This window comes from Corythoichthys intestinalis, chromosome 15 (genome assembly GCF_030265065.1).
Source record: "Corythoichthys intestinalis isolate RoL2023-P3 chromosome 15, ASM3026506v1, whole genome shotgun sequence".
NCBI classification, from domain to species: domain Eukaryota; kingdom Metazoa; phylum Chordata; class Actinopteri; order Syngnathiformes; family Syngnathidae; genus Corythoichthys; species Corythoichthys intestinalis.
The window spans coordinates 9,248,989-9,273,837 of NC_080409.1; the positions used below are offsets into that span (position 1 = coordinate 9,248,989).

The 24,849-nt window shown below is 39.9% G+C and overlaps 1 protein-coding gene across 8 annotated transcripts in view; it reads left to right on the plus strand.

The window, feature by feature from the left end:
* The window catches only part of lrrc9 (leucine rich repeat containing 9), an 82,897-nt gene that overhangs the window by 457 nt on the left and 57,591 nt on the right, over positions 1-24,849 (plus strand). For 2 of the 8 annotated variants that reach the window (XM_057859255.1, XM_057859257.1), the window contains exons 2-15: positions 799-879; positions 2,718-2,936; positions 3,019-3,159; positions 3,226-3,289; positions 3,357-3,427; positions 13,003-13,236; positions 17,165-17,320; positions 17,397-17,551; positions 19,266-19,397; positions 21,956-22,135; positions 22,201-22,312; positions 22,386-22,521; positions 22,601-22,726; positions 24,420-24,520. In XM_057859255.1, the coding sequence (XP_057715238.1) occupies positions 799-879; positions 2,718-2,936; positions 3,019-3,159; positions 3,226-3,289; positions 3,357-3,427; positions 13,003-13,236; positions 17,165-17,320; positions 17,397-17,551; positions 19,266-19,397; positions 21,956-22,135; positions 22,201-22,312; positions 22,386-22,521; positions 22,601-22,726; positions 24,420-24,520 (1,908 nt within the window). Of the gene's footprint in view, positions 1-462; positions 880-2,717; positions 2,937-3,018; positions 3,160-3,225; positions 3,290-3,356; positions 3,428-4,404; positions 5,893-13,002; positions 13,237-17,164; positions 17,321-17,396; positions 17,552-19,265; positions 19,398-21,955; positions 22,136-22,200; positions 22,313-22,385; positions 22,522-22,600; positions 22,727-24,419; positions 24,521-24,849 lie in introns of those variants that run through there. The other 6 variants (XM_057859258.1, XM_057859251.1, XM_057859252.1 and 3 more) reach the window with 6 other exon arrangements.

A 24,849-nucleotide genomic window follows, 5' to 3' on the forward strand; every position in this document is an offset into this window, starting at 1 on the left:
TAAAATGAGAATATTTTATTAATACACAGTATATAAACAGTATTCTATGTGTGCTGTTGTGATATAATCAAATTAATATTTAGAGACATTATGAGCTATAAGAATGATCTAGATCATCCTTTGTGAGCCTCTTGATAATATTTATATTTTTTATTAAAATGAAAAACGGTAAACATTCACCGTATATTGATTTTTTTTTAAAATGTATTTTTTATTTAATCAACAAACAATCTAGGACATAAATCACCAACTATTAATCATATAGTTTAGAGACATTGTTGACCTAAAAAAAAAAAAAAATCTAAATTCTTGATTTCTTAATTCTTCTTGATAATAGATTCATTTGTTTTTACATAAAAAAAAAACCCTAGTAAATATTCTATTTTTTTCAATTCACTTTTGTAAAATAAATTCATTATTAATTTACAAAAGAAAAATGATGACATTCATATAAATCAAACGATAAAACAAGTGATACATTTATTAAATAAAGCAGCAATGACAATGTTAAAAGATAAAAAAAAAATACAATTCATACACATATGCAATACTAATCATGAAAATAAACACATGCATTGATGAACTGCCTCATAATCCAGTGTGCCTTCTAGTCCATAAAATACAGTAATAGCACAGTAAATATCATGAGATTCATAACGAACCGATGAGTCGACGAATAATCGACTCAACTATTAAAATGGCATGTTAATGTGGCATCTCTCTAAGTATCATTCTTTTGTGTTGCGTTGTACTAACAAACACGACTGCATTATTATTAACATGATCCTTCCTTATCAGATGCAGTCAACTTCTGTGAAAAAAGCTGTGGTACGCAATGTTAGAAAGTCATGGCGTGATGAGGAGGTGATCAGAGAGCTGGTCAGTATAAGTAAATCCTAGCTCTTATTTTTTTTTTTTAATTCATTGGCTTTCATTCATTGACGATGATAGACATCTAATCCATTTTGATTGGGAATGGCACTTGCCTCGGGTACCATCGAGTGGAGGGGGCACCAGGGGGTGAAAGTTGGCTGGAACGGTTTTCCGGTATAAAATTCCGGGGCGGAACTGTTCTTTGATCCTGAAAATATGATGGTAACTCTCAAACCTCTATGTTTAAAAATTACTGCCAGGCACGCATCTCCAAGAAGAAAAAAGATCTGCTAATGTCAGATTAGCCCAGTGCTTCTCAATTATTTTCTATTTCAATCCTTACTTTGGAACCTGAAGGAATATGACCTTCGGAATTGCGCTAGTCAAACCGCGGCAATCCGTCCAGAAGGCCAAACTCCGCGTGTTCACCTTAGTCTTAATCCTTTGTACTGACTACATTTTGAAAGGTTTAAAGAAGGCTCACCAAAAAGAAGGTGACACTTTATTCAGGTCAACAGCGATCAAAACAGCAAGGCGAAACAGAAACACTCAGGCGGGGAGGCAAGATCACCCTATCACACGTCAACAAAAGGTTCCCGAGAAAAATGACCACGATTAGTTAAACATTCAGTCTTTTGAAGGCTCTCGCGGGGTGGGCTGTGGGCAGGAAAAAGGGTGTGTTTAGGATTACAGTGGTACCTCGTCATATGATCGCTTCGACACACGATCTTTTCGACATCGGATGTAAAATTTGACTCGACATTTGTTTCTACATCCGACGACATGCTCCAAATACAACTATCTATGACAGCACCGCAGTTCTTTTTTTTCCCCCGCAAGACGGACGCATGTGTTAAGGTACACTACGCAAACACATTTCCAACATTAGAACCTGGTGTGTTACATTATTACAGGTATTATTATTATGGCTATTGTTATTATTTTTATTCCAATTTTTATTGATAATGTATTTGTTATGCTCTTTGTAGTTGATATTTGCAATAGTAACATCAGTATTTATTGAGAATTTAGTGTTGGTTTACAGGGTGTGGAACTAATTAATTGAATTATAATGTATTCTTATGGGAAAATACTGCTCGACATTCGATCATTTCGAATTACAAACAAGGTCCTGGAACCAATTAACTTCGTATGTAGAGGTACCACTGTATTGTCTGTTTGTGGATTGGACAGGAGGATTCGGGAGTTACTGTTGTCCGGGCAACGGGGGTTGTGGATTTTGCCACCTCAGCGTCAGAGGGTCTCTTGGAGTCTTGTCAGTCGTGTTATTAGTTGGATATCGGGCATTCTCCGGGGTTCCTTGTGTTGGGACAGAGTGTCTCGCCATTTGTTCTGGACTGTCCGGGAGAACTGATTGTGAGAGTTGGTGCGTCAATCTTGCTCAGTCAGTTGCATGACGCATGCACTGGGCTTCCGTGATTAGAAGGCATTGTTTATCTCTTATGCCCTATATTCTGCTTGTTTTCCTTAAACTATGCTATAAGTGCTATTTATTTTATATTGGGTGTGTTAGAGTAATACAAACAGTCAAACAGTAAACATGAGAAACGATACTATTCCCTGATTGATTATATTAAGTGTGTTAGAGTAATGCAAACAGTTAGACGTCGGGGTTAGACGGTGCCTACGAGAAAAGGTACTATCTCCTTCAAACCCTAAACTCGGTTTGAAATCCTACTCTGTAATCAAAACCCCGTTTTGACACACTTTAATTTTTAAGTCTTTAAACCCCACTGGAATTTGAAAGCCCTACTTTGGAACCCTGATCATTTCATAGGATCAAACTAAGGATTTTTAATAATGTATTCTCCATTGTCCACCAGTGCATGGCCAACGGAATCTGCTATGATGACCTCGCTGTAAAGGGTGCCAATGTCACCTCCCTTGAGATCATCTTGAGTGGTTTTCCCCGTATGGTTGGCCTCTCCTCCTTCCCCAATCTCCGCCTGCTTAAAATACTGGGCCAGAGCATTAAACGCATCGAGGGACTGGAAAACTGTCCTTCGCTCCAAGAGCTCTGGGTCGTCGAATGTAAGCTGACTGTAAGTGACTAGCTACTTCTTGCTACTTCTATGACAAAATATTCAAACACCCCACTGCAATTACCGTCATTGTCTCTCGCAGAAAATATCCGGAGTGCAGAATTGTCCCCAGCTAAAGAAACTCTACTTGTACGATAACAGAATCGGAGAAATCAAGAATTTAAAATTGAACGTAAACTTAGAAGTCCTGTGGCTCAGCAATAACTACATATCTTCGATACAGGTTCGCAGAGGTTCTCCTTATGATAAAAAACATTTCTGTGAATTAATATTTGTCTTTATCCAAAAGGGCTTGAACACTCATCAAAAGCTACAAGAACTAAACCTTTCCAACAATAATATTCAGAAGATTGGTAAGCTATTGTTTTTCTCGGAACCGTTGGGGAAATTAAATACGTAACGCTTGTACTATACTTTAAGGGGACGGCCTCATTCACAATGTCAACCTCCGCACTCTGAATCTTTCCGGCAACAAGATCAGCTCCTTCAAGGTGAGACAATTCAAATCTTATTAAAATTCTTACTCTCGCAAAAAAATCTACGTGTGGTCTTGCTCTGTGCATAGTTGAGTTCATTTCCGTATTTTCTTAAGAAGAGTCAGTTTTATTTCTTTAATTGTCAACTATTTGTGTGGTTGATGTCAAGGACTTGTATTCAAACATTCACTTTTAACTATTATACAGCGCTACGAAAAGAGGTATTTCCGGAGTGACTTTCGTATCATGAACCCCCCCCCCGTATAATTAATGGCTTTTGACGCCAATAGCTGTTTTCAATATCAATTTCCCTCTTTTATTGACTACTATGGACAGTGGCATGGGAAGTGGGGTGCTGAGGGTGCTGCAGCACCCCCTGGTGTTGGAGAGGAAAAAAGTGTTTTGGCAGATTCTTTTTTGTTATTTTTGTAAAATATATATAAATTATTAGTGCAGTCACATTTATCGTGTTAACGGGCGGTAATTTTTTTAGTTAATCACGTTAACATTTGACGCAATTGACGCATGCGCGGAATGACCCGCTCATGCATTGCCTCAAACAGATTACAATGATGCCGTTTTTTGCACATAATAAGAGGCATAGAAAGGCGAGTGTACACAGGCGTTCATTGGACCGCGCCGTTTATTGGCATAAGCTTCGGCAACTCCTTCACATCAAACATAAGTATCTTTTAGTGAAAGCACAACATAAAATAATTTCTCTCAAAAAAAAAAAAAAAAGTTCACAAAAAGAAAAGCGCTTCAATCTGTATTAATGAGGCCCTAATCTCACACAGTTAAACAACAATGCAAAGTGACCTGGCATTCCCAATCAAAATAGCTATGCAAAATACACATAAAACTTACTCAGACTTTGGTCAAACTTTATTCAAGCATTTCGTTTAGCTCAACAAATACACTGGATGGCAATATTTAGTCACAATATACAAACTACCAGAGGTCTCGTACGTTGTGAAGCCAACACTCCAATGAACGTAAGGTACAATCAGTGGCGGACTTGGCAATTTTGGGGCCTAAGGCGAACATATCCAGGGGCCCTCTTCATGGGTCACGGGTTAAAAGGGTCTGGAGGAAATATGTTCTGGTACACTAGGGCTGTCCTAAACGACAAATGTTCTCCTGATTAGTCAGCCGACTAGTTTTACGATTAATCGACTAATCTAATAATTTTTTTTTTTTTTACTAATTTAGCAATGGAATTTTTGTTGACGCTTATTAATTCACAAAACTATTTTAGAACACTTATATTCTTTATTAAAGTACAAATAATCATGTAAATAACAATAATTAATCACAAATAAACAATGAGGTTAAATGCTGATAGCATTTACTAGTGCAAAAGAATGGAAAGTAAACAGATTCAGAACACTGACTTTGCCTTTCCAACATTATTCAAAACAATTCTTAAAAAATTCTAGCAATATTATTATAGTATACTACTATATATAATAGTAGTATGATAATATTATTAATTATTCATTCCCAATCATATTTGTCATGAAGAGTGTCATTTGAAAGCTATTCTTTGTGTAGAATCTGTATTATGTAGTATTTACTCAACATATTATAATATTAATTCTGAAGTATGTGGGATTAACTCCAGAAATCATTATTTATACGACGAACATGATGTGCTTTTGCTGTTAACCAGCTGTTGAGTGTTATTGTATGACTGATTGGAACTGTACTACATTGTTTCGTCATAGGGTGTGCTGTCGTGTATTTTATGTTCGGTGTGAAGAAGAAGAAGAAGAAAGTTAAAAGAGGCATTAGAGGCCTGTTCTCAACTTCTCCCTGACTGCACTTTGGCTCGCATGGAGAGCACGTTAGCTCATGTGTTCGAAATAAACGATAGCCGACCTGCAAACTGAGGTAGCCAGTGAGCTGTAAAAATAGCGAGCTTAGTGGCGTGAAAACCGCGAGAGAGCTAAGTGAAGCTAACGAACAGCTAAGCCGAGCTAAGCGATGCTAAACGGCGCTAAATGAAGCTAAGCTACTGATACTCTGTTCATCGTCGTGGAACAGTCAATTGTAGTGCGTGTGTGTGGGGAGAGATAATATAAATGCAGCATTCAAATGGCTTTCTTTTTCGTTTTGTTATTTGTTTGTTTGGTATGCTGACATAATTATACATGAAGAATAGTTGAGGGTGCTGCTGGCTCCGGTGGCCCAAGCCGTTGCTCGTTGGGGCAAGGGCAGCTGGTTGGGGGCGCCCTACTGGTTGGGGGCCTAAGGCGATCGTCTACTTCGCCTGAATAGTAGATCTGCCTATGGGTACAATGAACCCGGAAAATACGACATCAGTCAAGGGGCAAAACGCACTCGTTGGCTAGATCTGTAATTAATTTAAAAATTCGCCATTGACACCTTGTGGTGTATTTCAATCATTACCTGACGTAGGTAAAGACACTATGGAAGAACGGCAGGGAGCCCATGTGACATTCCAACAGTCAACAATGGTGAGCTACTAGTTTATTTTTTGATTGAAAATTTTACAAATTTTATTTAAACGAAAACATTAAAAGGGTTTTTAATATAAAATTAGTACAACTTCTACTAACATTTACCTTTTAAGAACTATAAGTCTTTCTATCCGTGCAGCCCTTTAACAGAAAGAATGTTAATAATGTTAATGCTATCTTGTGGATTTATTGTTATAATAAACAGATACAGTACTTATGTACAGTATGTTGCATATATACAGTGGGGAGAACAAGTATTTGATACACAGTCAATGGGAAAACCCATTGGCAGTGTACCAAATACTTGTTCTCCCCACTGTATATCCGTCTTGTGTCTTATCTTTCCATTCCAACAATAATTTACTGAAAAATATGGCATATTTTAGAGATGCTTTGAATGCGATTAATTACGATTAATTAATTCTTAAACTGTGATTAACTCGATTAAAAATTTTAATCGTTTGACAGCCCTAATATTAATAAAACAAATTGAAACAATAGAGTATTCAGCTATGGGTACTAAATACAGTGGGGGGAGAAGTATTTTCACCCCTTGTGATTTTGCAAGTTTACCCACTTTGAAAATAGGTAACGGACCGAAATTTCAATCATAGATACATTTCCACTTATAGACACATAATCTAAAAAAAATCCAGAACTCACATTGTATGATTTTTCAATTATGTAATTGTAATTTACTGGGGTTCATAAATATTTGCACGGCTAAGAATCAGCAATAATTATGACACTCAAAGAGTTGTCAGTCTACCTTAAAAAAAGTCCACTTTTAACCCAGTAGTAACCACCCACCCACCACCCGTTTGAGCTCTTTATTGTCACCTGTGCACCCCACAGTCAGTCATAATCCAACTGCTACCATGGGCAAGACCAGAGAGCTTACGACAGACACCAGAGAAAAAACTGTTGAGCTCCACAAAGCTGGAAAAGGCTATGGGTCAATTGGAAAGCAGCTTGGTGAGAATAAATCAACAGTTACAGGAATTGTTAGAAAATGGAAAAGGCTAAACATGACTGATAATGTACCTCCGAATGAGGCTCTATGTAAAATCTCTCCTTGTGGGGCATCACTCATGATGAGAAGTCTAGAACAACACGGCAGGATTTAATCAATGACCTGAAGAGAGCTGGATGCACAGTTTCAAAGGCTACTGTCAATAGAACACTACGGTGCAATGGTTTAAAATCATGCATTGCTCAGAAGGTTTCCCTGTTGAAGCCAGTACATGTGAAGGCCCGTCTGAAGTTTGCAAGGGACCATCTGAATAATGCAGAGGGGTTATGGGAGAAAGTCATGTGGTCAGATGAGACCAAAGTAGAACTTTTTGGTGCAAATCTTACTCGTCATGTGTGGAGGAAAAAGAAGGATGTGTACAATTGCAAGAACACCATCCCCACTGTGATGTACAGAAGTGGAAACCTCATGTTTTGGGGCTGCAATTCGGCAAGGGGGACTGGATGACTGTACTGTATAAAGCAGAGGATGAATGGTGAAATGTACTGCCAGATTTTGAGCCACAACCTCCTTCCCTCAGTCAGAGACTTGAAGATGAGTCGTGGCTGGATCTTCCGACATGACAATGATCTGAAGCACACAGACAAGCTGACCAAGGAGTGGCTGCATAAAAAGCATATCAAGGTTCTGGAGTGGCCTAGCCAGTTCCTGGACCTCAATCCAATAGAAAATCTTCGGATGGAGCTGAAACTTTGTGTTTCTCATAAACAGGCCAGAAATCTGACAGATCTAGAGAAGAGTTGTGTGGAGGAATGGACCAAAATTGCAAATAAAGGCTTCTGAAAAATTATTGAAAAATCATACAATGTGAGTTCCGGATTTTTTTTTATTTTTTATTTTTTTTAAGATTATGTCTGTATAAGTGGAAATGCATTTATGATTGACATTTCAGATCTCTACCAATTTTCTAAATGGGTGAACAAAATCACAAGGGGTGAAAAGACTTCTGCTCCTCATTGTATATATTTTGAAAAAGTTTTTTTCTTTTTTTTGCCAATAGCATGGTCACCACCTGACACCTTGCCTGCTACCGGGTCACGTTGAATAAGGCGCTATTGGAACAGAAAAGAGGACGCGTAACATGACGCAAAAACGAATTAGCGATTATTTTCTTTACAAGAGAAGTAAAATTTTCTAAAATTCAATTTGACGTTGAAAATGAAGATGATTATGATGATAGTTCTATCTACCTTTGGTGTATTGAAATAGGTAAGCCATGTTTGAATTGTAGTCATATTGTTTGTTGTTGCTGTTTAGCTGCCGCCGTGCAGGGCTCTGTTGAATATTACTATAGTGTTGAGAAAAGGTGGTGTTAAACTGAGGCCTATTGGACCTTTTAGTTTTGAAATGGGTTTGTGTGTCATTGCGCCACCCAGCTTCACTGATTTGCGTTGTAATACACGGGCGCTTTTATTTTCAATACAAAATTCCAACACACACTGCAGGTGAAATAGAATGCTGTCTAGTAGGCAAACGATCCAGCATGTGTGTGTACAGCCATTGTGCACACCTTGTATGGCGAAAACGCACGAGTATGACAAAGTTGGACTGAAACGGCTTTTTTTGGATGGGAAACACTAAAAAAGTTGTTGTGACTTCCAGCACCCATTACTAGGGATGTCCCGATCACATCTTTATGCACCCGAGTCAGAGTCAGAGTCACCTGATTTTTAGAATCTACTGATACTGAGTCCTGATCCGACACCGAAACAAAAGTTCCAGTTTACAGTACTTCCTCTTCCGCTGTTTCCAGGAGTGTTGCGGTGTATAAAACGAAAATATTTTTGCATCTTTTGGCAATTCCACTGTATTATTGGATTGTTTCTTTACATTTAAGCCCTTAAAAGGTGAATGAAAAATACATAATTAGGCTTGAATGATACTGGAAAAAAATTAACATTGCAATATATATTGCCAAGACTCCACATTTAATTTTTGCATTGGTTGCACCTAACGTTTCTTCAGGTGCACCAATGCAAAATGTAGGCCCACAGAACTGTGAAGTGGACATGCTAACCACTGTTCTACCGTGCTGTCTCCATAATTAATGAATGATTAATGATTATTTTTAAACAAGAATAAAATAGAAAAATGCTTGTCTTTATTAAATGCTTCATTGAGTGTGTCCGCTCAAATTCACTCATGCTTTGACGCTCACGCTGCTGTGAACAACCTCTCACTTAAATTAGTTGCCACAGACTGGTGTGTAACAAACTAAACGATGATTTATACATTTGCGCTTCTGATCGTAGCGCTACCAAGCCTTCTCTCACTAGATCAAAGCTACAAACCTGTCAATCATTGTTAACTTTAACCCTTTAAGGTCTGGGCCTATTTTGTCTGATTTTGCATGCCTTTGAAGTTGCCTTTATATTTCAAAGAAAGAATTGTTTACGATGGCCTGGTTTGGTCCCTTTTTTTGTGACACCTTGAACTTCATGTCCAAATTGTTGTTTCCTTCACTGATCAATTATAAATCATCATTTTGGGCCCAAAAAGACCAAAAATTCAAAAATCGTTTTGTCAAAATTTTTAATATTGATGTCCAATTGACAACCAAACATGCGTAACGAACCGTTTTGAAACTTTGTAATATTTATTCAACATGTTAGGATGAACATTCAACCAAAAAAATTTAGAATAATTAGTCTTATAGTTGACAATTCAACATAAACAACAGGTATAGCCATAGGCGTTTTTTGCCTTTATACATGCTCCAGTCAAAACAGGTTATATACAGCAGACCTAACAGTGAAGAACAGTGAAAAAATTAATACCATCTAACACAAAAAGTGTTCAGAGGCCATCTCTTTATGAGTTTAGGTATTGCGGCCCATCGCCTGATGAAAACTATGTACACACAATCAAGCTTCTTGAACACACATTTATATACACAAATTGAGAAGATTGATGTGGGAAAAAATATATATATATAACATTGGGGGAAAAAAAGCATTTTCAAAAATATTTACAATAAACAAGTTAAATTTTTTTCAGTCATGCCACTCCGAAAAGCAGTTTCGTCCTGGAATTAGACACGGCTACATCACACAGCTCACACTTCCATGGGGTGTCGGTCCTCTTTCCACCCTTCCATTTTCATTTCACTTTACTTTCATTGTCACTATAAATGTACATGAAAATAAGTCAGTATTTATGAAAATAATAAAGTATAAAATAAAAATATATACAGCAATAAATAATAATGGAAATCTATATGTATGACAATAGAAAGAATACCATAGCTGAATATGTGCTACATCCCTAATCTTCATATAGAAAGAAGAACACCACAAATTATAAATTCCTGCCTGGGATACCCACAGTGCACGTACGACTTTGATCTGATATGCACATTTTATTATTACATACACAAACACACACTTATATTGCATCAAAATTAACTTTGTCTTGCAATATCAAAAGAAACTTTCAAAAGAAACGTTTTCAGCATGAAAAAAAAGAGTGAGTTGGTTTACCTCTGCTCGTCGATGGCGTCACCCACGTGTTCAAATCCGTCACTATCTTCACTCGAGGACTCTTCCGAAGAAGACGATGATGACGAATTTGGACCATCCTCTTCCTCAAGTTGATCAGAAGCACAATTGCTTGCGCTAAATTCAGTTTTCAGTTCATTGTCAAAGTCACACAAAGTCGCTGCTCGATCCAGGAGTATCCAACTGGCCGTCGCTCGCCACCTCGCTGCTTCAGAACACTCCTCCCTCTCGTTCGGTTGAACCTCGCACCGCAGTTATATTTATTAAAAAAAAAAAAAAAAAAAACGCATTTTGTGCTTCCACTGTGACTTCGAAAGGGTTCGTTTGATTTGTGTTTTTTTCATGGAGCTTCCGTTTTGAAAAAGGACTAGAAATGATGGAAATATAGACATAAACAAATGATCCATGCAGCGTTTTAATGTTTTTTTGAGAGGACAATAAAACTATAAAACTTAAATGACAATATCTCACGTTCTAGTTGGTCGATTGACTTCAAATAATAACGAGAGTAAACCGCAACTTCTGCACTTTAAAACGAGACCAACCAACGGCATGTGGGTGACGTAATTAAAACGTGAGGGCGCTTCAAAGACGACGTGCGCTGAGGACGCGCCGGCGCGTCCTTCGACTCTCAAGGGTTAAGTACGAAACTCAGCTGCACTGGAAAACTTGCTTGCACTGCTTAGCAAAAGGGAGGGTGAGCGATTGTACGAGCATGTAGCTAAAAAACAAATGAATTTTTCAAATTTATGAACTCGGTCCTTTTCACCTGATTTCGATCTTCTGAAAAATGGCGCGATCGGCCCGATTTCCGTTCACGTGATCAGATCGGGACATTCCTACTAACTAACACAATACAGTGGGTAAGTATTTAGTCAACCACCAATTGTGCAATTTCTACTACTTGAAGAATTTACAGAGGCCTGTAATTGTCAACATGGGTAAACCTCAACCATGAAAGACAGAATGTGGGAAAAAAAACACATTGTTTGATTTTTAAAGAATTTATTTCCAAATTAGAGTGGAAAATAAGTATTTGGTCACTTACAAACAAGCAAGATTTCTGGCTGTCAAAGAGGTCTAACGTCTTCTAACGAGGTCTAACGTGGCTCCACTCATTACCTGAATTAATGGCACCTGTTTTAACTCATTATCGATACAGAAGACACCTGTCCACAACTTCAGTCAGTCACACTCCAAACTCCACTATGGCCAAGAACAAGAGCTGTCGAACGAGACCCCAGAGACAAAATTGTAGACCTGCACCAGGCTGGGAAGACAGAATCTGCAATAGGTAAACCGCTTGGTGTAAAGAAATCAATTGTGGGAGCAATTATTAGAAAATGGAAGACATACAAGACCACTGATAATCTCCCTCGATCTGGGGCTCCATGCAAGATCTCACCCCATGGCATCAAAATGATAACAAGAATGGTGAGCAAAAATCCCAGAACCACACGGGGGGACCTAGTGAATGACCTACAGAGAGCTAGCACCACAGTAACAAAGGCTACTATCAGTAACACAATGCGCCGCCAGGGAGTCAAATCCTGCACTGCCAGACGTGTCCCCTTGCTGAAGAAAGTACATATCCAGGCCCGTCTGCGGTTCGCTAGAGAGCATTTGGATGATCTAGAAGAGGACTGGGAGAATGTGTTATGGTCAGATAAAACCAAAATAAAACTTTTTGGTAGAAACACAGGTTCTCATGTTTGGAGGAGAAAGAATACTGAATTGCAGCCGAAGAACACCATACCCACTGTGAAGCATGGGGGTGGAAACATCACGCTTTGGGGCTGTTTTTCTGCAAAGGGACCAGGACGACTGATCTATGTAAAGGAAAGAATGAATGGGACCATGTACTGAGAGATTTTGAGTGAAAATCTCCTTCCATCAGCAAGGGCATTGAAGATGAGACGTGGCTGGGTCTTTCAGCATGACAATGATCCCAAACACACAGCCAGGGCAACAAAAGAGTGGCTTCGTAAGAAGCATTTCAAGGTCTTGGAGCGGCCTAGCCAATCTCCAGATCTCAACCCCATAGAAAATCTGTGGAGGGAGTCGAAAGTCCGTCTTGCCCAATGACAGCCCCAAAACGTCACTGCTCTAGAGAAGATCTGCATGGAGGAATGGGCCAAAATACCAGCATCAGTGTGTGAAAAGCATGTGAAGAGTTACAGAAAATGTTTGGTCCACATCATTGCAAACAAAGGGTACATAACAAAGTATTGAGATGAACTTTTGGTATTGACCAAATACTTATTTTCCACCATGATTTGCAAATAAATTCTTTAAAAACCAAACAATGTGATTTTCTGTTTTTTTTTTTTCCCACATTCTGTCTCTCATGGTTGAGGTTTACCCATGTTGACAATTACAGGCCTGTCTAATATTTTCAAGTTGGAGAACTTGCACAATTAGTGGTTGACTAAATACTTATTTGCCCCACTGTACATGCTCTGGAAGTGAACGTGTTGTGTTAATGCTAACTTTTGACAAGATGTCCGCTGTCTCATAAAGGGTTAAATTTAGGGTTTGAAAACATAAATATGCAGCACAAACATGTTTCTTTCCCAGGAGCTGACCCACCTGACCTGCCTGTCCCAATTGAGAGATCTGGCGCTGTGCGACTTCACCACCACCCCAAACCCAGTGTGTCGTTTGTGTAATTATGCCACACACATGCTGTACCACTTCCCCGCGCTCTCATTTCTCGACACCTACGACGTCACGAGCTCACAAGTCACGGAAGTAGCCGAGGTAGTGAGAAAACCAAGACCCATTTCGACATATCTTTCTCTAAACTTAACGGTGAATACTGTATGTCTTTGACGGGGGCCTTCTAAGCAGAGGTGGGTAGTAAAGTCTCAAGGCTGATTTATGCCTTCTACGTTGCGGTGACGCCTGACCTACACAGTTATCGCAGACACAATTTACGCCCCTACGCCGTAGCCTGACACGCGCCTACAAATAATCCTGACTACTGTATGCGTCACATTATGCGTTGTAACATGAACGTCAAAGGACTGTGATTGGTCCGCTTGGAACGTTGTTTCCGGTTCAGCTCAACACCATCGTTTTCAAACATTCTCAAACTTCTGCTGTGTGTCTTCTACCCTTCAACATTTTTATTAAGTTGTTAAATATTGATTATCTGCAGCTCCATATACACATCTTCCATCTTCGTTGCCATTTTTGTCAATGACTGGAGGTAAACTGAAGGAATGGCATACCGCAAGCAACACGTCACTTTTGCTCATTAATGTTCATGACGTTAGCAATTGTTGGTAGGCGGGTCAACCTCACGTTTGTCCCTAATAATTAATGGAAATAATGTACGAACGAGATGTTTACTGAGCTAAACCTACCAATTCTGTTCAAAAATGATGTGCCTGGTGCCAATACACTGGCAAAGATGCGGAAGAACTTACAAATGTTCAGTTAAAGAGAGTGTCAAGGGCTGAAAAAGACGGGAAAAAGAGCCGACCTGATCCAGACGTAGCTTTTTATCGACACCTTTTTCTTGTGTGCAATGCCTTACGCCGCTGACAATGACATTTTCCTGTTTCAACAATCTATCCTTTACCACCATATGCTCTGTCTTTCTTAAATATTATATCCTCATGTTGTCTTACATCTCTGACCATTCTTGGGGGCAGTTTACATTGCTATTTTTGTGTAGCGATCGCAAATGCTACTCAGTGACAGCCAATGAACACTTTTAAATTTTTCATTAATAACAAATCTTAATTTTATAAGTTATTTACAAAAGTTTTTTTTTAACTACAGAAAAGGTAACAGTGGCAGTCATACCATTTAAAATTTTTTCAGGTCATTCATTGTCAGACACGCAGCACGGCAAACACCATTCTAAAAAATAAGTAAAAATATTAAAATGTCTTACCTCTTAGTCCTCTGTAGTACCATGGCCCCCAACAAAATGTTTACTGCATATGAAATGTGAATGGTTTCACCTTGCTGGCGTTAAACTAGTCTTTTGGACGTCTGCGCACGTTGTTCCATTCTTCACATTTTTTCCTCTGAGTTTTTGGTTTCAGGTTACGTATGAAGAAAACATCCTTCATATGTCGTCATGTCTAGAGTCGTTTGTTTTCATGAGACAACACTGACAAAATGACACTTTGACACAATGAAAAGTAGTCTGTGTGCAGCTAATTTATTTTCCCCTCAAAATAACTCAAAATATAGCCATCATTATCTAAACCCCTGGCAACAAAAGTGAGTACACCCCTTAGTAAATACATACATCCCTAAATGTCCAAATTGAGTACTGCTTGTCATTTTCCCTCCAAAATGTCATGTGACTCGTTACAGGAGTGCTGTCAGGATTTCTGCGTATGGTCCGACCACTAACAGGCTGACCCCCACCTCTTCAATCTCTGCAGCAATGTACGATGTACGTATTTTTCTAAGGAGTGTACTCTTGTTGCCAGGGGTTTAGATATTAATGGCTGTATTTTGAGTTATTTTGAGGGGAAAATAAATTAACTCTATTATATAAGCTGCACACAGACTACTTTTGATTGTGTCAAAGTGTCATTTTGTCAGTGTTGTCCCATGAAAAGATATACTTAAATATCTGCAGAAATGCGAGGGGTGTACTCACTTTTGGGATACACTGTATAATTGAGTACATTTTTTGGATGACTACTTGAGTAATACTTGATTAAGATTTTCAAGTAACACTACAATTACTTGAGTAAAAGTTTTGGCTACTCTACCCACCTCTGCTTCAAAGTTTGGAAATGTCTGCAAATGTTTCGCATGAAGAGCAACTTGCGTTAATGATTACACTGACACTCACACTCACAAAAAAATTGAAAAAAAAAAAAAAAGAATTGCATTCATGCAAATGCTTGCTCTGCTGTATTGTAATTTTGGGGTGCTGAATCCAAATTTGACCCTTTGTTTTCCCCGAAGTTGCACATTTTTGCAAATGAATTTGTTTGTGTAATGCAAAATACACTACAACATTTTGTGGATATCAGGGACAGTGCCTGGTTTGGCCTACCAGGGTGGTGATCCCCCTTTTTAAGAAGGGGGACCGGAGGGTGTGTTCCAACTATAGAGGGATCACACTCCTCAGGCTCCCCGGTAAAGTCTATTCAGTGGTGCTGGAGAAGAGGGTCCAACGGGAAGTCGAATCTCGGATTCCGGAGGAGCAGTGTGGTTTTCGCCCAGGGCCGTGGCCCGTGGAACTGCGTACCAGCTCTACACCTTCGACAGGGTCCTCGAGGGTGCATGGGAGTTCGCCCAATCAGTCTACATGTGCTTTGTGGATTTGGAGATGGCGTTGGTCTGTGTCTCTCGGCGAGTCCTGTGGGGGGGTGCTCTCGGGAGTACGGGCTACTGAACCCCTCGGTGAGGGCTGTTCGGTCCCTGTACGAGTTTGGTCCGCATTGTCAGCAGTAAGTCAGATTCGTTCCCTGTGAGGGTTGGACTCCGCCAAGGTTGCCCTTTGTCATCTATTCTGTTCATAACCTTAATGGACAGATTTCTAGGCGCAGCCAAGGCGTTCAGGGGTTCCAGTTTGGTGGCCTTTGCATTGCATCTCTGCTTTTTTCAGATGATGTTGTGCTGTTGGTTTCATTAAACCGTGATCTCCAACTCCCACTGGAGGGGTTCACAGCCGAGTGTGAAGCGGTTGGGATGAAGATCAGCACCTTCAAATCCGAGGCCAGAAAAAGGAAAAGGGTGGCATGCCCTCTCCGGGTTGGGAATGAGATCCTGCACCAAGTGGAGGAGTTCAAGTATCTTGGGGTCTTGTTCACGAGTGAGGGCAGGAAAGAGCGGGAGATCGACAGGCGGATTGGTGCAATGTCTGCAGTGATGCGGACTCTGCAACAGAAAAGGCTTAAAGCACATCAATGTGCGTGAATTAAAAAACAAAAGTCACATCCAAACTGTAAAAATACACTCAAGGTACATTTTTTGACCATTGGGTACGAAATATAACATTTAATAAACTACCATGTGTGCAAGCCTTGAGAGGAGAAGACACTAGCGAGTTGGGAATAGGGGGACACAACACGTCAAATGAGTGACACAACCAGACACTGCTACGCTGCAGGGTAACTACGGTACATATAAAATGTCACACATTGTGAACATGTGACGGAAACTATTGCGCATTTTTGTCTTGTCTTGCCAGAGAAATTTGGCATTCATGTCGTTATGTTTTAGTCTCCCAAAACACGTTTTTAGCTTGTTATCGTCTCATCATGAAAAAAAAGTGTTTGTTGACGAAATATTTTCGTTATCGTCATCGTTGACGAAAACAACACTGTGTGAAACAAAAGAAAATCATTTACAAGGCACAAACAGCGAGATGAAATAGCTAGCAAGCTATGGCTGCCGTAGTTAGCTCTTCGTTCAGCGGTCTGTGTTTGCTTATGACAGTGCTCCTCAATTATTTTCTGTTACACGCTTCCCAGGAAGACATAATAAAAAAAAGTGTTCGTTGACAAAATATTTTCGTTATCGTCATCGTTGACGAAAACAACACTATTAGAAAGTCAAAAATACGAATTGCATGAAAACTAAAGCAAACAGGCAAAAATGATGGCGGGTTTGAAATCAGCGACCAAAATTCATGTAACAGATAATGTTGGCGAGTGTTATTTTTTATGGAAATGAAAAAAGACTTTTCCGAACTTTGGGTCAAGGATTCTTCGCTGCATATTTTCATGCTGGTATTCTGACACGTGCTTTCTGTTAGTCCACCGTAATGAAGAAGATGATGTTTTACAACATGCGTACGCGCACTGCTCGGAGAAATCTGACAGAGGCTCTGCTGCAACTTTTCAAGACCAAAAACGCCTCCTTGGAATCACCTCTAGAAAGCATTCGCTCCCTCAAGTACGCCTTAAAAAATGTAGGTACGCCTCCAGAAACTCCTTTAGCGGCTGTCATAAAAGTCATTGACTTGTTATCTTGTGGTGTCTCCCCAGCTTGAACGTTCGCTTCCTAAGATGTCTTCGGAGGATCCTTTTGATATCTTCGAGAAACAATTTAGCAGGAAAGGTGGCCCAACTGTGGAGCAAATACAGAAAAAGATTGAAGTACTACAGCAGAGACTGGCTATTTCCACCAGAAGGCTACATGAGTGAGTTTGCGTAGTCATACACTGGGGGATAAAAGTATTGGCACCTCTGCAGTTCTGTCACATAATGCTCAATTTATCTGAGAAAATGATTGCAATTACAAATGTTTTAGTAATAATATCTTCATTTATTTTGCTTGCAATGAAAAAACACAAAAGAGAATGGGAAAAAAATTAAATCCTTATCATTTTACACAAAACTGCAAAAATGGGCCTAACAAAAGTATTGGCACGCTTAGCCTAATACTTGGTAGCATGACCTTTAGAGAAAATAACTGCAGATAAACGCTTCCGGAATCTATCAATGAGTTCTTACAATGCTCTGCTGGAATTTTAGACCATTCTTCTTTGGCCAACTGCTCCAGGTCTCTGATATTTGAAGGGTGCTTTCTCCAAACTGCCATTTTTAGATCTCTCCAGTCTCCACAGGTGTTGTATGGGATTCAGGTCTGGACTCATTGCTGGCCACTTTAGAAGTCTCCAGTGCTTTCTCTCAAACCATTTTCTAGTGCTTTTTGAAGTGTGTTTTGGGTCATTGTCCTGCTGGAAGACCCATGACCTCTGAGGAAGACCCAGCTTTCTCACGCTGGACCCTACATTATGCTGCAAAATTTGTTGTTAGTTTTCAGACTTAATGACACGGTCAAGCAGTCCAGTGCCAGAGGCTGCAAAGCAACACCAAAACATCAGGGAACCTCCGCCATGTTTGACTGTGGGGATCCTGTTCTTTTCTTTGAAGGCCTCGTTTTTCTTCCTGTTGATGCCTTTTCCCCAAAAGCTCTACTTTTGTCTCAACTGACCAGAGAACATTTTTCCAAAACGTTTTTGGCTTTCTCAAGTAAGTTTTGGCAAACTCCAGCTTGACTTTTTCATGTCTCTGGATCAGAAGTGGGGTCTTCCTGGGTATCCTACCATAGATTCCCTTTTCATTCAGACGCCGACGGATAGTACAGATTGATACTGTTGTACCCTCGGACTGCAGGACAGCTTGAACTTGTTTGGATGTTAGTCGAGGTTCTTTATCCACCATCTGCACAATCTTTAGTTGAAATCTCTCGTCCATTTTTTCCGTCCAAATCTAGGGAGGTTAGCCACAGTGCCATGGGCTTCACACTTATTGAGGACAATGCGCACGGTAGACACAGGAGCATTCAGGTCTTTGGAGATGGACTTGTAGCCTTGAGATTGCCCATGCTTCCTCACAATTTTGCTTCCCAAGTCCTCAGACAGTTCTTTGGTATTCTTTCTTTTCTCCATGCTCAATGTGGTACACACAAGGACACAGGACAGAGGTTGAGTCAACTTTAATCCATTTTATCTGACTGCAGTGATTTAGTTATTGCCATCACCTGTTATGTGCCACAGTTAAGTAACAGGTACTGTTAATTACACAAATTATTGAAGCATCACATGATTTTTCAAAGGGTGCCAATACTTTTGTCTGGTCCATTTTTGAAGGTTTGTGTAAAATGTTCATTAATTCCCCCCCCCCATTGTCTTTTATGTTTTTTCATTGCAAGCAAAATCAATTAATATATTACTACCAAAGCATTTGTAATTGCAATCATTTTTTTGGGAGAAATTGAGCATTAGCCGACAGAATTGCAGGGATGCCAATTATTTTGGCCAGCAGTGTATTTACAACTGACAAGATGTCAACGATTGTGTTTTTATCGTTGGAAAAATTCCCACGTTTTTTTTTTTTTTTTTTTTTTAGAGTCGAGAACTGGCATCAACACAACGTGTCACAAGCGACACAAATGATGGAGGACACGGTGCGCTTTATGTCGACGGAGCTACACAGTGTTGGAAATATTCGCCTGGAGGAAGGCAGCGCCACGGACGCATGGTAAAGCTTTTTTGGGCATTGTACGTGTACCTGAAGTTGATCACTGTCAATCAAAGAACAATCAAAGAAAAAAAAACCTTTGTAATACTTTATTTGGCAGTGGCATTATAAAGACCGTCATCATTATGACATGACACTGTCATGAGCATTAATGAATGCTTATGACAGACAGTGTTGTCACAGATTACTTGAAAAGTAATTTAATAACTGATTACGCCTCAAAAAATAGTTACTGACTACCTCATGATCAAAGTAACTAAGTTAGTTTAAAAGTAATTTATCTGTTATTTTTAACCAATTTTTCTCCCTTTGCTGCCTCAACAACAGAAAAATGTCATCGCACGTAATTGACTTTCCGAGAATGGAATTTAAAGGAGAAGATCAGACTTTTTCACATGAGGCTTAATCTTCGAGTTGGGGGGGTTTAATTAGTCGATGGAGTTGATTTCAGCCACAATTGACTCGCGCTAGCTTAGCCACTCCGGAGCGCTGAAACTAACAAATAACTGACAAACTGCATGGAATTTGTTTAAATCAACTCCAACGATTATGAAAACCCCCGCTAACTCGAAGATTAAGCCTCATGTAAAAATTCTGAACTTCCCCTATAAAATAAAGACCAGACTGTTAAAATGTCTATAAAAGTTGTAAAGCAAACAACAAAAATGAATAAAATAGCCAGAAGAAGAAAGCCAGCAAACAGTTTGCTGAAGACATGTCAACAAAGCACATGGATTACTGGAACCATGTCCTATGGTCTGATGAGACGGGCGGGCTTTCTTGTGTACCGTCTTCAGAAGAGCTTCCTCCTGGGGTGAAAGCCATGCACACCAATTTGATGTAGAGTGCGACGTATGGTCTGACCGCTAACAGGCTGACCCCCCCCCCCACCACCACCTCTTCAATCTCTACAGCAATGCTGACAGCACTCCTGTAACGAGTCACATGACATTTCGGAGGGAAAATGACAAGCAGTACTCAATTTGGACATTTCGGGATGTATGTAGTTCCCATGCAGTGTTCTCACTTTTGTTGCCAGGGGTTTAGATATTAATGGCTATATTTTGAGTTATTTTAAGGGGAAAATAAATTAACTCTATTATATAAGCTGCACACAGACATTCATTGTGTCAAAGTGTCATTTTGTCAGTGTTGTCCCATGAAAAGATATACTTAAATATCTGCAGAAACGCGAGGGGTGGACTCACTTTTGTGATACACTGTACTGTATATACCAGGGGTCAGCAACCCTGGTCCTCGAGTGCCACTATCCAGCTTGTTTTCCATGTCTCCCTCCTTTGACACACCTGAATCAAATGATCAGCTCATCAGCAAGCCCTGCAGGAGCCTGGTAATAATCATGATCATTTGATTCAGGTGTGTTAAAGGAGGGAGACATGGAAAATAAGCTGGATAATGGCACTCGAGGACCAGGGTTGCTGACCCTTGGTATATAGTCATGTGAAAAAATTAGGACAGCCCATTAAATACTCAGTTCTTTATTAAGAAATGTTCACATGTCAATGTCCGATCTTGTTTTTTTTTTTTATGACTGGAAAAGAAAGTGATTTAATTGCAGGTAAACAACAAACATTTCCATTGCTTTACTCATTAAACCAAATATATTAACAAAAATGCATATTCTAACTGAGGTAAAAGTTAGGACATCCTACCACCTAATAGCTAGTGATAATCCCTTTGGCTGAAATAACTTCATTGAGACGCTTTTTGTAGCATCTACCTGTCTCTGACATCGGTCTCAAGAAAGTTTGCCCCACTCCTCATCGCAGAATACTTTCAACAGGGGCTGACTGTTGAAGTGAGAGAAAAAAGCATGGTGAGATCAAAGGAGCTGGTGGTTGGTCGTGTGTCCGCTCTTCCCTTCCTTGATCGGGGCACGGGTGGCCAGGGGGACCACCCTGGATCCCTGGGGGGGTGGCGATGGCCCCTTTGCTGGGCGGGAGGAGGGATGGGATGCGCTGGCTCACCCCCCCGGATTGGATGGTGAAGGGCTGTGGCGCTGCGGTGGCGCCCACGCGGCATCTCTACTCGACTGATGGACTATAACATGTTAGATGGGACTCACGCATGACTAGATGAAATTAGACACACTCAAGTAGGAAACCTCGGTGTCAGGATTAGCGATGAAACAGCATAGAATAGGATGCCAATTGCCAACATACTCAAACGTACCACACATGTACTCACCCCTTTCCTTGGTTATCAGGCCCCATGTGGGGGGCCTGCTGCTAACGATAGCTCCAACATATTCATAATTAGTAAGAGTAAGCTTTTAATGTATTTCTTGTTGTTGTTTCTGCTTTTTCTGTCTCTCTCTTCCTCTTTTCTTTTCCTGTTCACTGCTTTCTCCTAATAAACGAGCTACGTTGAATGATCACAATGAATGTATGTCATACTCCCATGTGATACATTAAAACTGTACAGATCAATCGGACACTCAGATCTCCATGCTCCGTGTCAAGCTGCTGAACAGGACAGGTTTAAAGAAAAAAAATGTTACCAAAAATTTTGACAAAATATATATTTTTTCACTTCAGGTTCGCTTCCTGTCGCGACCTGCTGCTCTCTCGCTTTTCTGTTTCGGACTACATGAGTCACGGCATCATTGGCGTCAGGATCAACAGAGTAGTCCGGATCCACAACAGTGGGCTGAGAATTCGTTTTAAGGACAAACTTCAGTCCCTTCTGGCAAGGGAGGGTTCAACCACCTTGGTGCAGTAAGTCAACCGCTTATGGGATTTTCACCCCTATTGTTGAACTTGAATGCAACATTGACACGCAGGAATTACAAGCGGCTACTTGAACACTTGTTCTACATCGGCGACTCGGAGCAAAACGGCGATAGCGTGTTAAACATCATGGAGGAAGGCTTTAAATCAGCCAGAGAATATAAGGTGTTGTACATGTTCATTCATACAGTATTCAGAATTTATACAGCAGGTCAAAGCTGTTGTTCCTGCAAAGCAGGCACTTGGAAAAGAAGCAGCAGTGCCTTTAACCAACAGCCTTATTGTGAGCGAACAACCAAGAATTGAATACTTACTACGCTGTGCTGAACAAGGGCGTTACAACAGAAGAACAGATGAAATCCCTTTCAGATCCGGTTTGTGAATTTGGTTTAGAATATGGACTGGTTTTGGCTCTAAGTAGCTATTGGAAAATGTAATGTGTTTATTCTGTAGGCAGAGTTATCGTGTCCAAAGTGTTTCTGGGCAACAGTCTTCCCATCAAAGAGGGAGAACCAGTGCACAGAAGAACTTATCCTCGTGCTTCCTCTGTATACCGCAATGTGTACACCAAGCATCAAGGTACGTCACCTGCTGTATGTGAGAATGCATACAACTCCAGATTAGGGTTACCACTTCCATAAGGATGGAGGATATATTTAAAAAAACAAACAAACAAAAAAAACATCAGTCTTGCAGTGTATCAACAATAAGGCATAGACTTCATAATATAGTGACGGAACACGGGGCCGATTCATAGGGGGCCTATCTCCGTCAAAGCTGACCAAGTGGAAACACAAAGAGTTTTTTTACGTTGAAAATTCTTGGGAATAAATGCTTAAATCCCTGAATTCTTAATTAATATGGACGTAAAACAGTCTCGATTCCTGGTTAAAAGCAAAAAAAAAAACAAAAAAAAAAACGGGCAGTTAGCATTTATGTATATATGTCGAATGTGCTGCCAGTCTTTAAGCTAGCACCACCTTATCACCACAAAGAACTTTTTACGTTGAAAATTCTTGTGAATAAATGCTTAAATCCCTGAATCCTTTATAGATATGGACGTAAAACAATCTCGATTCTTGGTTAAAGGCAAGCATTTATTTTACGTAAATATTGTGAATTATAACACCAATGCTGTGGCGGCTCATTTCTCCCAGTGATTTTTTTTCACAACGTTTCAAACTGCATGCATGGTACGAAAAATAATATCTTGAATCCTCGAACAATCCACTTCTGAGACAATCCTTCCTGTTTGTATGCGGTATAGCTTTCATACTTTTTCAACCTAAATCCGGCGTTAGATCGCTGCGTGCGTGTGTTTGAGAATAACTCCTCTTAATGCTGGGTGTGGGCAGACCCCCTACTTGAAGGCATGGTGCAGTGTCTGAGGGAGTGACCCGTCAATATAATTATGAAGTCTATGAATAAGGTTTTGCATCCAAACAAAACAAGCTGAAAGCGCACAGGAGTACTTAGAGTGTCATATTCTTCATTTGCAAACGTTTCGCTGGTGTAGGATATTTTGGCAGAACAACGGTATTAACAAGGAACATTTGTAACACAAAATTCTGAAGAACAAGAACTTTTTGTGTAAAAAAATGTGAGCATTGGACTGCTCAAACTAAGTAAACCCTTTCTAAGAGGAACAACTTTACAAAGTTCACCTGCAGTTATTTTATTATCCAGAGGCGATGAGAAAAAATGTTTTCAATGTCAACGCACCTGCTGCTCGCCTCATTCTTTTATGTTTTGCGCTCTTTGTGTGAAGTTCTATGGCTGCTTTGCCCCTGCTGCTCACATCCATGTCACACCGGCAAAGCATACAGAAACTGTGGTATGAGTCTCGACTGTTTTTAGTGAGAAAATTGTGCTCTTTCGTCCATTCAATGTTAAAAGATGTCTGCCGTTTTGGCATGTTTGCTAGCTCTGTTTGTAAAATCTCAGCGAGGATATGATGTCGTCAGATAGCCACACATGACGCTTTGTTTACATTTTAATGAATTAATGATACAGGACGTTTTTAACTGTAGTCAATCTTGGCCAATCATATACCAGTTGTAACAACCGTGGAGCTGAGTGGAGTCACATAAACTGAACCGCGGCCCATTTTCTTTAAAAGCCGGACAAATAGTGTCCAGCTTTTAAAGAAGAACATGTGTCCGGGTTGTGCCGGACACATCACTGAGTTTCCGTCCTAAAACCGGACAGGTGGTCACCCTACTCCAGATGTGTTTTTAATCGAGTTTACAGATATTTTTTTTTCTTGATCTAGATGGACTACACACTACAGTTCCCAAAGGAAGACAGTGGTTCGTCTTTGACAATGACCTCGTCTTGCCCGAGTACTTGATATGTTTTGAATATCTCACTGAAGTAAGTTGACTGTATCAGCATTTCTAGTTTCTTTGGAAAATATAGCACACATTGTCCAACCAGCGCAACAATTTGACATGATTGACAGTGACAGTGAGAAAAACTGGGTCCATAATGGCATACGTGAATAAAATACAGTGGTACCTCAAGATGCGAACGCTCTGGTACAGGAAAATTTTATTTTACCAAAAGTTTTTCGAAGCTTTTTTGCTTTGTATTACGAAAAATGATTCATCATGCTGAAGATAATACATACTGTCATAGATGATTTCTGCTCGCTGCAACAAAACAATGTAACTACAGTGGGGCAAATAAGTATTTAATCAACC